The sequence below is a fragment of the Leptonychotes weddellii genome, chromosome 12 (genome assembly GCF_054177405.1).
Source record: "Leptonychotes weddellii isolate Sample4059 chromosome 12, ASM5417740v2, whole genome shotgun sequence".
Taxonomy (NCBI): Eukaryota; Metazoa; Chordata; class Mammalia; order Carnivora; family Phocidae; genus Leptonychotes; species Leptonychotes weddellii.
Genome location: NC_138380.1, coordinates 66,344,541 through 66,360,183, shown reverse-complemented (window position 1 = coordinate 66,360,183; position 15,643 = coordinate 66,344,541). Strand labels below are relative to the sequence as shown.

General features: G+C 36.0%; 1 protein-coding gene across 3 annotated transcripts in view; it reads left to right on the top strand.

Annotated features, from left to right (window-relative positions):
* Window positions 1-8,493, top strand: part of GTPBP10 (GTP binding protein 10) — a 30,288-nt gene extending 21,795 nt beyond the window's left edge. For all 3 annotated transcript variants that reach the window (XM_081800575.1, XM_006735547.3, XM_081800576.1), the window contains 4 exons: window positions 90-197; window positions 762-839; window positions 4,005-4,128; window positions 5,917-8,493. In XM_081800575.1, the coding sequence (XP_081656701.1) occupies window positions 90-197; window positions 762-839; window positions 4,005-4,128; window positions 5,917-6,167 (561 nt within the window). In that variant the 3' untranslated portion in view covers window positions 6,168-8,493. The remainder of the gene's footprint in view (window positions 1-89; window positions 198-761; window positions 840-4,004; window positions 4,129-5,916) is intronic.
* The last annotated feature ends 7,150 nt before the right edge of the window (window positions 8,494-15,643 follow it).

Sequence of the window (15,643 nt, the reverse complement as noted above, 5' to 3'; positions counted from 1 at the left end):
ATAATCACAAATTAGTAACTGTATTTGAAATATGAAAATTTTAGGATGTAATTGTTTTCTTTTTTTCAAACCCTTTAACTTTGTATTAGATATCAGTAGCTGATCTTCCTGGTTTAATAGAAGGAGCACATATGAACAAAGGAATGGGCCACAAATTCCTCAAGCATATAGAAAGAACTAGACAACTACTGTTTGTTGTAAGTCATATGTGTACCAATGTAATGTTCAAATGAATGTGAGAATCAATGTGTTTAGTTTTCCTAGAAATTTTTTATAATAATAAGATTTAAAGATAAGGTAGTTATCATATGTTACTCTACTAAGTGTTTAAATGGGGGTCAAAATACAGTAAGTAATCTTCATTTATAATACAGAGTGGAAATGGCATTACTGTATCAGATGTAAATTTGGCCATACTTGTCAAGGTTTACCTCCTTAAAATTGTCAACATACTGCTATGTTATATAGTATCTCTTTCCTACTTCACTAGTGGTGCTAGAGCTATATATGAGATTGTCTGTATAGTACATACAGATTGTTTTATCTATACTAGTTTCTCATTTCATTAATGATTGTAATTTTATCAGAATAATTATGGCTGTCTGGACACCACAGTTTCTCTTACTTATTTTGAATTACTGCATTACCAATAGTGTATAGATTGAGAAATTATTTTTGGCTTGAGAAAGTAAAACATTTCAAAACATTGAAGTAATTATTGTTTTTATGTTAAAGACTGTCTCTTTCCATATTTTTTTTAGGTCGATATTTCTGGATTTCAGCTTTCTTCCCAAACTCAATACAGAACTGCCTTTGAAACCATAATACTGCTTACAAAAGTAGGTTTTCTGTTTTACTGTGTTCTGCATTTGGTGTAATATGTAGGCATATAGACCTGTATTAAATAACAGATAATTAGAATAAATACATATCCCACCTCTGCTTTTTGAAGCTTTGATGTCAAAGAATCATCTAAACTTGTTTTCTCCAGTTCTATATTAACCCACTCTTCAACCTATTACATCCAATGAAATCCTCCTCTATTCTAAATCCGTATTACATACTTCTCAGACTTTATCTTGCTTGAACTTTTATTCCTACTTTTTAGACTATTTCTCAATCTTTCTTTTTTTTAAGGTTTTATTTATTTGAGAGGGAGAGAGAGCACGAGTGGGGTGAGGGGCAGAGGGCGAAGCAGGCTCTCCGATAAGTAGGGAGCCCCATGTGGGGCTTGATCCCGGGAGTCCGGGATCATGACCTGAGCCAAAAGCAGACGTTTAACCAAGTGAGTCACTCCGATGCCTCTCAGTCAATTTTTTTTTTTTTTTAAGATTTTATTTATTTATTTGACAGACATACAGCGAGAGAGGGAACACAAGCAGGGGGAGTGGGAGAGAAAGAAGCAGGCTTCCCGCTGAGCAGGGAGCCCGATGTGGGCCTCGATCCGAGGACCCTGAGATCATGACCTGAGCCAAAAGCAGATGCTTAACAGCTGAGCCACCCAGGCACCCCCGCTCAGTCTATTTTTTTATGCTCTTTCCTGTTTATTCTTTAGGTAGCATTCAGTTACAGTTAATATGCTGATGACGGCCAAATCTGTTTCTGATACCTACATCTTTTTGGTCTGTCTTTAGACTGGCTGCCTAATAGATATCTTTCATTGGATGTCCCATTACATTCTCAAACTTAATATGTATACAACTGAACTTTACTAGTTTTGTAAACTAGGGTGTTTGGTTTCAATGCTGTCTTTCTCACCACCTGCATTAAGCCCTGTCAGTTCTATATCCTAAATCTCTCTGAAATTCATCCACATTGTTATAATCATCAGTCCCCCTCACTAGAATGCTTTAAATATTCCTGTGCCATCTCCTTGCTTCCAGTCTCACTTCTTTCCAGTCCATTTTTTTAATTGAAATTTAGTTGACACACGCAGTTACAGTATTTTCAGGTGTGTACAACATAGTGATTCAACAACTCTATACATCATCATGCTATGCTCACCACAAGTGTAGCTACCATCTGTCACCACACAATGCTATTATAATATCATTCTCCAGTCCATTTTTTTTATATGGCCACTAGAGTGATCTTTGTGAAAGAACCAAGCTGATGCTTGTTCTCTACTTAGAACACTTCAATGGTCCCCCACTGTTGTTAGGTTAAAGTCTTACCCTGAACATGGTTTTTGAGGTCTGGCAAGGGTTGGCTCCTACCTAGCAGTTCATCTCTGCCCTTCCTGCCTTACTTTCTATTCTCAGCCACATGATTTCGCTCTAGCACAACATGATGTTGCTTATCTCCAGGACTTTGTATATCTTATATCCTTGTCACTTTTTATCTATTATGAATAATGTTCCTGTGAGCATTTGAATATGGGTTTTTGTATGGACATGTTTTCATTTCTTTTTGGCATATATACCTAGGAGTAGAATTGCTAGATAATATGGTCAGTCAATGTTCAACATTTTGAGGAACTGCCAGACTTTTACACAGTGGTTGCACCATTGTACCATTTTATAATTGCACTAGCAATGTATGTGAGGGTTCTAGTTTTTCCACAAGAATGCCAAAACTTGTTATTTTGTCCGTGTTTTTTATTTTTAGTTACCCTAGTAGGGGAGGTGGTATTTCATTATGGTTTTGACCTGCATTTCTCTAGTGACTAATGATGTTGAGCATCCTTTCATGTGCTTATCAGCCATTTGTATGTCTTTGGAGAAATGTCTGTTCAGATTCTTTGCCCATTTTTTAAATTGGGTTACTTGTCTTTTTATTGTTGAGTTGTAAGAGTTCTGTATATTTTGGATACAAGTCCCTTATCAGGTACATGACTTGTAAATATTTCTCCCGTTTCACTTGTCTTCACTTTTTTTTTTTTTTTAAAGATTTTATTTATTGGGGTGCCTGGGTGGCTTAGTCGTTAAACGTCTGCCTTCAGCTCAGGTCATCATCCCAGAGTCCTGGGATCAAATCCTGCATCGGGCTCCCTTCTCAGTGGGAAGCCTGCTTCTCCCTCTCGCACTCCCCCTGCTTGTGTTCCCTCTCTCGCTGTCTCTCTCTGTGTCAAATAAATAAATAAAACCTTTAAAAAAAAGAATTTTTAAATTTATTTCAGAGAGAGAAAATGAGTGCATGAGCAGGGGGAGGAGCAGAGGGAGAGGGAGAAGCAGACTCCCCGCTGAGCAGGGAGACAGCAGCCTGACAGGGGGCTCCATCCCAGGAACCTGAGATGATGACCTGAGCCAAAGGCAGACACTAAACCGACTGAGCCACCCAGGTGCCCTTGTCTTCACTTTCTTTATGATACTTTTTGAAGCACAAAATTTTACATTTTAATGAAGTTACGTTTGTCTGTTTTTTCTTTTTAAAGATTTTATTTATTTATTTGGGAGAGAGAATGAGAGAGAGAGAGAGAGAGCATGAGAGGGGGGAGGGTCAGAAGGAGAAGCAGACTCCTTGCTGAGCAGGGAGCCCGATGCGGGACTCGATCCAGGGACTCCAGGATCATGACCTGCGCCGAAGGCAGTCACTTAACCAACTGAGCCACCCAGGCGCCCTTGTCTGTTTTTTCTTTTGCTTGTTCATTGGTATCATAGCTAAGAAACCATTGCCTAATCCATGGTCATGAAGATTGACTCCTAAGCACACTTACTTTTTCCAAGAATAATATAAGTATAGCATTAGATTGTCATTATTTACTTCTGAATTTTATCAGTGTGCTTAATAGAAGTCTAGATATTTGTATTTGGCCCTATGCACAGATCACAATGTCTCTAGGATGTCATTTGAGTTAAAATATATTAACATGTGACCTAACCAGTGAGCATTTTATGAATTTTCTTTGTCACTTAATTTTGTGGTTGTTGAGGTTTATTGCATTTCAGAAATGTGAGTGTGCTCTAGATTACCTAGGCCTACAAAGTAAAGAAAGATATTACTAAATAGATAATCTATATAGATTCTTTAATAAAATTATGTGGTTTTTCTTTTTTGATTTGAAGGAATTGGAGTTGTACAAAGAGGAACTTCAGACAAAACCTGCACTCCTGGCAGTTAATAAAATGGACTTGCCAGATGCTCAGGATAAATTCCATGTACTGATGAATCAACTCCAGAATCCTAAAGGTAAACCCATTTGTTCATTTAATGCCAATTTAATGATTACCTATTGGGTGCAGAGAGTGCTAAGTGGTATAATCAATGGAATAGAAAACTGACAGTTGCTACTCTTAAAAAACTTATGTTTGAAGAAAGAACACATTAATATGAAACTTTCAATAACATTGTAACATAATACTTACCAAGTTTCAGAATCGTGATATGGACAGTAAGTTAGAAGAGACAAAAGGAAAAGTCAGGCTTCATGAAGAAGTAAAATTTAAACCGGGCCCTTAAAGAGTTAATGGGATTTGGATCACAAAAGGAGAAAGTCAACATCTACCTGTAAATTCTTTTACTTTAACACACCTCACAAGTTCTAGACCTTCATTCCCCTAATACACCATAAATTTAAAACCAGAGCAAATAGTTCTAAAGAGGTATGTATCTTTGCAATGCCTTCAAAGTACTGTGAAGAGTGCTAATCTTCTAAAAAGAACTTGAGTACCTACGTGTGTGTGACATAGAAAAATAGATGCTGTTATTGCAAAAGGATTTATTTGTTTGAAATTTGTTCCTAAATGGACTACTTTGTGTAAAGGAACTTAAAGGGACTCTCCACAGTTTTGAATATTGACCTTTGTAGAACACTTCCTATCCTACAGTAATGATGCTTTCATTTTTCTGAGTCTAGTAGAGGACCTCTTCACAAATGAGGAAAAGTCAGGTGGATGGAAGGTGGCCAATATGTTTTTAAATAGTACTAACTTCTCTGTTTTTATCCTTCTGATAGAAAGGGGGGAAATAAATTATAGTGTACTAGGACTAGCACACATCACCAGAAGATCTTTTCTCCCTCGAAAAAATCTTTCCCCTGTGTAATTTATGTATTGGAGCTGTCCTTGAGTTAATAAATTACTTTCAGGATATAAATACATCTGGAACTACTGAGTACTCTTTATTCTTTAATGTCACTTGCTTTATGAGGTCATTGCTAGTTGGTGTTGCAGAAAAGGGAGTTTTCAGAGGAGGTATCAGAAGGGAGGGTAACTCTCTTGTTTGTGCCTGTCTTGGACTGTCATAAAACAAAATATAGTGCCCTCAGTGATAATTCCTGAGTTAGCTTCTTTGGACTTACTTGCGGACATATGAATCTCAGAACTGAAGCTCCGTGTTGACTTGTACAGTCTCTCTCAGTCCAGCCTTTCCAGTTCATATCCATGTTAACCCATCCCATCAGTGTGCCATCTCCCTTCCCATTGTCTTGAGGGCAGGGAAGAGGAAAAATTAATATAATAGCTGTCAGCCCCTGTGGGGTGATAGATTGGACTCATCTGAAATAATCTCCCCTTGAACTGTCGCCAAACCTTTTCAATTTTAGTATGGCTCCTAACACCAGTGATAAGCCTGTAGTTTAGGGCAGCTAAGGGCAGCATGTACACCTGTGTACTGGGGAAAGCTACTATATCCCAGTCATGAATGATGAAAATCTGTGTTGCCTGATTTCATTGAACTCCTCCAAAAAAAGCAAATTTATTGCTTCTGTAAGTAAATCATATATGATTATCTTTTATTCATACTTAATTTGGTTTAAAATACATTCATCCAACAAATATTTGCTAAGCACCTATCATGTGCTAAGAATCTTACCATTGTCATTTGTAAAAACAAAGGTTTCTGAGAGCTTATTAATGAGGGAAGGAAAAAAGGATTAAAAATAAGTTTTTGGTACCTTGATTCATAAATCAGACCTCTAACATAGTTTTAATTTCAAAGACAATGAAAATCAGCTTAGTTTTGTGTTCCTTGTTTCAGATTTTCTGCATTTATTTGAAAAAAACATGATTCCAGAGAGGACCATGGAGTTCCAACATATCATCCCCATCTCTGCAATTACAGGAGAAGGAATTGATGAATTAAAGAACCGTATAAGAAAATCTCTGGATGAACATGCCAATCAGGAAGATGATGCATATCATAAGAAACAGTTGCTTAATTTGCAGATTTCTAATACAATATTTTATAGTGAGCCACCACCAAAGAATTCTGTTACTAGCCCCAGATAGATATAATTTAAACCTATTAAAAATGATACCGAAATTATATTCATTTGAAAGTTTTTCCACGGACATGTATTTTTTAGAAGGTTAGTTATTATTAACTTTCTGCTATAAATGCCATCATTCAAGAACCATACCTTCTTGTTTTATAGTTAAGTGTATAGATAGTAAAAAACTGAGACCTAAAAATGACAACTTAAAATTTTATGGCCAATCCACCTATAATAAAATCCTCTGATATGCCTGTATTTATGATGTCTCTAGTGAGATCATTTATATATATATATAATTACATTATATAAATATAAATATATTTATATTTAATAATAAATATAAAATATAATAAAATATAAAACAATAAAATAAAAATACATTTATATTTATAAATATACATTTATATATATATAAATATACAGAAGAGCATTCTCTAGAATATTATTAAAATGAGCAACCAGGTTTTGTTTGTTTTTTTGTTTGTTTGTTTGTTTGTTTTTGAGTCTGTCACGTATCTGATTCTACTAAATATATAATAGTTACCTTTTTTGGAAAACCTCAAAACCCTAAATTTCAACATATGTTCAGTGATGATAAAGATCACTGGTAATATTTAACAGAAACCAGCAGGTAGATGTTTACAATTTCACCTTTTGGAAATTTTTCTTTCTTAAGTAAAAGTATTTTTTCCTGCTTTGGAGCAGACTGATATATGTCTCATTTTCTTGCACTCAAATCTGTCTTGTTGTCTATTTTCATATTTTAGTAAAGAGAAGTAATAGGAAGTACAAAGTTGAAACAATATTATCAATCATCAATATATTAAGATTAAAATTTGTAAATTTCTGAGTTTCAAAAATATAATCGGACATTTTCTCTTCATAAGTTTTATTATAAAATATACATGTTCATTGTAGGAAATAAAATTTAAACCACACAAAATCTTATAAAGGAAAAAAAAGTTCCCATCTTCCTACATTGGGCCCTCTGATCCTTCCCAAAGAAAATCACTGTTAATAGTTTCTTATATTCCTACAGAATTTTTTTATTCATTTATCTTTTTACTCAAATGAGTTCATCATGTAAACCTTTTCTAAGTTGGGTTTTTTTGTTTTTGTGTTTTTTTTTTTTATATAGTAGCAAGTTAATGAACTTTTAAAAATTATACTTCAAAGCTGCTTTTAAATTATTAGAAATTATTTTGGAATTTAAGGCTCAGTGAAGCCTTTACATAATGGTAATAAGTATTACATAAAAATGATGTAAGTATTGTTCTACTTAAATTTCTTCTGATGTGACACTGAGTTTTTACAAGCATTATTTCACTTTTATTTGTTCTGTTTTCTGTTCTCCACTCCCACGTCCCATTCGAGGCCCCAGATTGGTGGCTTTTTTGGTATTTCCTTCATTGCACAGGTATTTATTGAGTGTCTCCCATGTGTCAGGCACTGTGCAAGGCACAGCATGTACAATGTTAAAGACAGGACTGCTGCCCTTATGGATCTCACATTCACAAGCAGAAACTGCAGGGGATTAGAATAGCCTGGTTCTGCTTTACAACAAAGAAATAAGAGTGAGAAGAGCATTTGGAATTTAAACATCAGTACTGATCATTCTGACCATGTTTCATTTTGGGTATGTTTTACACTTACAACTTTAGTATCCTTTTTCTCTTTTACTTTTAATATTTCCTAACTATAAAGAAAGAGCAATGTGAGGTCAGTTTCATCAGGTGAATTTCTGAAGTTCTGACACCATAATCTTATTTTCTGCTGTGGCAAAGGATAGTAGATATGTGCTGAGAATTAAGAGGAATTAGATCTTACTTGCTCTGTCAGTAATGGTCAGGTTACTACTCTACAACTAACTGAAGCATTGTGTTATGTAACTCACTAAAATGTTCCATGATTTGTATTTTCTAGTTACTGAAAGTTGATAGTTTTTATTCTAAACAGAAGGAGAAAATCTGGATCCCTTTTTATTTTACAAACAAATACATTTTAAAAACTTAAAGATTTATTTTGAAATATACTAACATCTCAGATGCCATTTATTCTGTCCTTAAGCAAGATTTTTTTCATTTTCATCTTTCAAAATATATATACTTTTTGGAAGACTTAATTTTTATATTACTGAATAGCCAGGGTATCAATGTGCTATGTATAATAAATTTTTACCAAGTCCCAGTAGTTCTTGAAGAGCTTGCTGTGTCAGATTTATTTACCATGATGAATTATAAGTTTATACCACCAGACACTGTCAAGTATTAAGTATATCATACTGTGAAGTTGGATTTGTGCTTCGAAGATTTCACCTATGAATAAAAATGTTCCAGAAATATATTGTTATTTTTGCAATATATATCCATATTATTCTTAGCAAAATGAACTTTATGGAAAATTAATGTTATTTTAGATTTTATTTATTTATTTTAGAGAGAGAGCGAGCATGAGTGGGGCAAGGGGCAGAAGGAGATGAATAAAGAAGGACAAGCAGACACTGCAGTGAGTGCGGAGCCCTATCCGGGACTTGATCTCACAACCCTGAGATTATGACCTGATCTGGAATGAAGAGTCTCAGCAGCTTAACCGGACTGAGCTACCCCGGGACCTCTAATGTTTTCTTTTAAGTGGTAAACATGTATTATCTAATGAGGGGGGGGGAAGTCTTCATAATGGGAAAAATCAGGCCAAGGGTATTTTATTTCAGGTTTTATCTAGTTAGTTTTCTTGTAAAGTTATATGTCATTGGGAGGATGGAGTACAGAGATTCCTTTGAGAAAGTTAATGAAAGCTAAAGATTTTTTTTCTTGCCAACATGTACATAAACACATGGACTATTTTCTAAGTAGTTTCATAGGGTTTGCAAAGTTCAGATAAAAAGAATCAGTTAAAGGTAAGTTCCCTGTAGAAATTTGTAATATCATTAAGTTACATTAAAAATGTTTCCGGCGCCTGACTGGCTCAGTCAGTAGAGCTTTGGACTCTTGATCTCAGGGTCGTGAGTCAAAGCCCCACATTAGATGCAGAGCTTACTTTAAATAAATAGATAGATAGATGGATAGATAATAAGTGACAGCTATTTAAATAAAAGCATACATAATTTTTTTAAAAGGTTCAAAGCACCATAAGTTAGCACACAAACTATAACTTAAAAATGAAACGAAAATTAGCAGTAGTTTAGGGGAGGGTATGTGCTATGGTGAGCCCTGTGAATTGTGCAAGACTGTTGAATCAGATCTGTACCTCTGAAACAAATAATACATAATATGTTAAAAAAAAAAAAAAAGAAGCTAACAGGAGGGGAAGAATGAGGGGGGGAAAATCGGAGGGGGAGACAAACCATGAGAGACAATGGACTCTGAAAAACAAACAGGGTTCTAGAGGGGAGGGAGGTGGGAGGATGGGTTAGCCTGGTGATGGGTATTAAAGAGGGCACGTTCTGCATGGAGCACTGGATGTTATACGCAAATAATAAATCATGGAACACTACATCAAAAACAAATGATGTAATGTATGGTGATTAACGTAACATAATAAAAAAAAGAAAATTAGCAGTAGTTTAAATTGTAAAACTTATACAGAAGACATCTTATTTCAAAAACATGGTAACATTTTGTTTGAAGACCAAGTGGTGAATTTAATGTATATTTTTAAACCTTTGAGTATCTCAAATTTAGTTTAAATCTGTCTCTCCTAATGGAATAGACAAGTGAAGCAAATCGAGAAACAGTACATTGTGCTGGTAATAATATCTAACACAGTAATGTTTCCATATGCTGGGCAGTGTACTGAGTTGTTCACAAATATCTCTTTTAAACACTACACTATATTGCTTTTTGGTCATTTACTAAGTTGGGTGGTGGGTACATGAATGTTTTGGGGGTTTTTGGTTTTTTTATTTGAGAGAGAACGAGAACGAGCAGAGAGGGGAGGGGCAGAGGGAGAGGGAGAAGCAGGCTTGCTGCTGAGCAGGGAGCCCAATGCAAGGCTGGATCCCAGGACCCCGGGATCATGACCTGAGCCGAAGGCAGACACTTAACAGACTGAGCCACCCAGGCACCCCTGTTTTGGGGGTTTTTAACCTTTTGGGGAGTCTACTATATTTTATAATTTAAAAAATGTCTTTGCCTTATAAGAGTTTATACCTTGGGAATAAGCCATTTAGATAAACATAGTTAACAAATGTTGGCAGACAACATGCTGTAATATTTACTGCAAAGCTAAATAATAATGAAAAATTTATTTTTTTTCTTAAATAGCTATGTCAGAGAAGCATTGTGTTTGTTTTGTTTTGTGATTGGAGCTTGGCAAGTAGAGGGAAAGTATCAGAGGAATCTCTTTAGCTGTAAGTGGGTGTCACAAGCCAGCTGAAGGAAAAGCAAAATCAAGCAGGTAATAGAAATGAGAAAAGGAGAGAGAAAAGAAAGAAAAGCATGTATGTTGGAAAGTTGTAGTATTTCCCTGTGGATAATTCAGGAGTGATGTGGGTTATTGCCTCAGTTGTCTGTCAGACGGATGAAAAAGCCAGGCGCAATTTCAACTACCATGTCTGACCATAACCAATCATTAATTTTAGGCAGTTCAAATTTTTGTACTTTTACGGTTTCTCATTATATGACTGTTGCTTAATTAATAGTTGTGGAAGACTTCAGAGAAGCAGTCACCTTTGTTTATATTATTAACGTGTTTGTAAGAAATTAAATTTGTTGGGTTGCCCCAGATACTAAGCTATGGGAAGCACAGCTATTATTTGAATCCAGTCCTCTGAAATACTTAGAATTTGAAGAACAGCATATGCAGTTTATATTATAATTAATTTTGGAGCAATATATGGCAAAGTTGGGGTTTTTTTTCTATTTATTTTGTAAACTTTAAGTGATTGAAAGTTGAAAGCGAAGAACAAAGCTTCCTTTGTTCATGGCACATATTTCAATATATTTTTCTGAAATGCCAGTATCTTCTGACCAGTGCCTTCATTTTCTTGTTATCAAACATTATTACCGGTATTATTCCAATATGAAAGGCTTTAAGAAGACCATGGTATAATTTTCTTAAGAAAAAGGGTATGATTATAAATCTAAAATATGCCTTCAGTTTATTTGTATATGGTTTGCTACAAATTGAGGAGATTGAAAATACTTTAAATCAAGAGCAGGCATTGAGTAGAAGCTTCTGGCTTTCAATGGATTTGCAACATGATTAAATGACAGTAGATAAAAGCCTCTGGTCAACCAAATCCTAAAGGGGAGAAATAAGAGTACTATAGAATAATTGAGCCTCAGTTTCAAAAACAAATCTTAACATGAACCAGTACTACCTTGAGGTCAAGAGAAATTATAAGAACAATATAATGTGCACGCATGGCCTTTCCTATAAAAATAGAAACCAGAAAAACTCACCTGCTTTAAAGAATCACTAATGGTGTAATTCCAAATTTGTAACACATTCATCAAAAGTTTAACATACAGGTTTATCTGTAAAAACTATATTAAAAATAGTGGCAGTGGAAGGAGAAGGTAATAGGCATGGTAAATGACAAAGATTTACAACACCTGAATGCAATTACAGGCAAAAGCCTTCAGTTATCCTACTTTAAGCCAATTCTTTTGTACAATTTCCTTCCCTGGGGCACCTGGGTGGCTCAGTCCTTAAGTGTCTGCCTTTGGCTCTGGTCATGTTCCCAGGGTCCTGGGATCAATCCTGGGATCGAGCCCCTCATTGGGCTCCCTGCTCAGCGGGAAGCCTGTTTCTCCGTCTCCCACTCCCCTGCTCGTGTTCCCTCTCTTGCTGTCTCTCTCTGTCAAATAAATAAAATTAAAAAAGAAATTAATTTAAAAAAATAAAAACTTAAGAAAAAAATTTCCTTCCCTCCCTCCCCTATTCACCAGTAACTTTACTAAAGAAGATTGGAAACATGTGCGGTCATCCTACCTCTTTTATAGTAGACAACAAAGTCCTAACCATTTTTAAAGTGACAGCTCACTGCTTGGTTATCCAGAACCTTCTTCCCTTATTTCTTGTATTAGTTTGCTAAGGCTACATTAACAAAGCACCACAAACTGAGGGATTTGAACAAAAGAAATATATTGTGTCACAATTCTTTAAACTAGAAGTAGGAGATGAAGGTACTGACAGAGGTGGTTCTTTCTGAGGGCTGTTGAGGGAGATTGTCTTCCGTGTCACCTGCCTAGCTTCTAGTGGTTTGCAGTGTTCCTTGGCTTATAGAAGCAACACCCCAGTTTCTGCCTTCATCTTCACATGGCACTCTCCCTGTGTGTGTGGTTGTCTCCAAATTTTTCCTTTTTATAAGGAAACAAGTCATGTTGGATTAAGACTCAAACTAATGACCTCTTTTTAACTTGATTACCTCTATAAAAACCCTGTCTCCAAATAAGGTCACATCCTGAGGTATGTTGAGAGAGTTAGGACTCCAACACTGGAATTTTTGAGGAACACCTTCTACCCATAACATTCCCCTACTTTTCTCTCTGTACTTCCCAACTTCCCGATTAATAGATAGTTATTTATTATTTTTTATTTGATAGGCTCCTCTAAAAAATAGTATATGGGGAGGGTTTTTTTTTTTAAAGAGGTATTTATTTCAGAGAAAGAGTGTGCATGGTGTGGGGGATGGCCAGAGGGAGAGGGAGAGAGAGAATCCTAAGCAGACTCCCTGCTGAGTATGGAGCCCGTTGTGAGGCTCAGTCTCAAGACCCCGAGATCATGACCTGGGCCACAGTCGGACACTCAACTGACTGAGCCATCCAGACGCCCCCAGAGTTTTTAAAATTAATCTGAATTTGTTGAGTTTCAGTCAGGGACTTGGAAATACTATGGTGAAATATGACTAACACATAAAAAAGGAATATTATGTGCCAGTTAGTTTCCATTTGGAGTTGATGTGTGTAATTTACAGAAGATAAAATTATTCAGAAAAGGGGGAAGGTAGGTAGGATTTGGGTGGGCAGAAAGGGTAGTAGAAAGATATTCCAACTTCAGGAATAGCTTCAATAAGCATTTAGAGTAAGTAAAGTTTTAGCTGCAGAAATCCAAAATAAGGAGACTGCCCTGAATCTGAAGAGTTCTGACTGGTGACAACAACATTTTGGGAATATCCTCCACTTACTATTTCTTGATTTTCAGCACATTATTTAATCTCTCTGCATCTCAATTTCTTTGTCATTAATATAGATTCATTGTGATTAAATTAGATAATTCATAGAAAATATCCTTGGAATGTAATAAATATTGAATGTTCTCTATTATATTTTTAAATCGACATTAATATATATGTAAGGAAATTATTGCACATATCTTAATGTGAAGAGGTAAGGGCTTAATTTTTTTTTTAAGATTTTATTTATTTGAGAGAGCATGAGAGTGCGTGTGAGTGGGGGTGGGCAGAGAGGGAGGGAGAGGAAGAGGGAAAGAATCTCAAGCAGACTGTGAGCTGAGGCTCCACACGGGGCTGGATCCTATGACCCTGAGATCATGACCTGAGCCAAAACCAAGAGTCCAATGATTGACTGAGCTATCCAGTCACCCCAAGATGAGGGCTTTAAATAGGATTGTGACAATTCTTTGTAGTGAGTAAGGGACAAATGGATATTTCAAAGAAAGAATCAGGATGTGGTTCCTAATTTGAGTAAAAGGTATGAAGAAGATATCAACAAACAAAAGATAAGAAAGAGGAAACCACTGACAAAATAAGGAATGATGGAAGACTACGCAGAACAATCATTATTTTTTATTTGGAGAATGTTGAAATTAAAGTAATAAGTTAATCATATGAGCTGGTAATTAGAAACAGTACTGAAGTTATGAAAAGTCTTAGCCAGATGTGGATTTGGGGAGATAAAAAACGGACTGCCCTCTGAAGAAGTTTTTATTGATAGGGCCCCAGGACAGAGCCTTTTGATAATTGGGGAGTGAGGAGGAGAAAGTGAAAGCAACAGGTAGACAGGGAACAAATCAGGTAAACTAGAAGAAAAGTAGAAATGTTGGTGTTTCCAAAAATGAGAAAGCAGAGTTTAGGAAAAAAAGAGGCAATCAGAATTGTGCAATGTGGACCTAAAGGAGGTGGAAGAGAATGAGGACCAGAAAGAGACCCTTGGATTCAAATAGAAAGAAGTGATTAGTGACTGTGGCAGGCAGAATAATGGTCCTGTAAAGATGTCTTCATCCTCATCTTGAGAATCTGTGAATACATTCAGTTACATGGAAAGGGAGTATTACAGTTGCTCATCAGATGACCATAAAATAAAGAAATTATTCGGGGTAGTCCGAGTGGGTCAAATGTTATCACAGTGCTCTTGAAAGATGAGAGATGCAGAAGAATGTCAGAGTGATGTGATTTAGATGTTGAAAGATTCAAGCAGCTATTGCCAAGTTTGAAAATGGAAGGGGATCATAAGCCAAGGAGTGCAGGTGTCCTCAGGAAGCTGGAGAAGACAAGGAAAGTCTCCCCTGAAGCTTCCAGAAAAAATACAACCCTACCAGCACCTTTAGTTTAGCCCAGTAAGATCTGTGTCAGGTTTCTGACCTCCAGAACTGTAAAATAATAAATTTGTGGTTGTTTTAAGCCAGTGAATTTTGTGGTAATTTGGTACAGCAATAATAGGAAACTAATAGAGTAAGTAGATATTTGTAGAATTTTGGTGGTGGTATATTGCAGTGAATTTGTTTTAAGATTTGACTTACTCCTTAATGAGTCTCTGTTGAGAAAAAATGGAAAGCCAGGATTGTTAATTGCTGATCTAAAGTCTTACCTAGGGGCATCTGGGTGGCTCAGTCAGTTAAGCGTCTGCCTTCAGCTCAGGTCATGATCTCAGGGTCCTGGGATCTAGCCCCACATTGGGCTCCCTGCTCAGCAGGGAGCCTGCTTCTCCCTCTCCTCCCCACTTGTGCTCTCTCTCTCTCTCTCTCTCGCTCTCTCTCAAGTAAATAAATAAAATCTTGAAAAAAATAAAGTCTTACCTAAAGTACTTCTGAGAATGACATTCTAATAATCTAGTCCCACTAGGGTACATAAGTATTTTGTTCTATCTTTGCTATACTAAAGGCCAGGCTAACCATAGATGTGAACTTACCAGTAAGTTTAGAAATAGTCCTTCACTTCCTTTTGGTGCTGTTATTTTTTTTTTTATCATTATAATCAACTACATATTCATCCCAGCTAAAATCTGCTAACCAAGTTAATTCATCAGTGATTGGGAACTAAATTATAAAATGATTTTGTATACAGTTATTGGATTCAATTCAGTTTTATAGATGAAAGAACTGAAATTCAGAGCAAAGAAGTGAGATATGCTGTGTCATATTGCTGTCATCCATCTGGCTGGCCTGCGCTCAGAGATCCTTTTACCCCCAATCTTTCTTTCTCATAATTACATTTCTAGGTCTAACTTTGGGATTGGATTGCTTCAGGCCTTAGATAACTCTATCCATCCTCTGAAGCAGTTTGGAAGATTAGAAGGTGGTTATTTT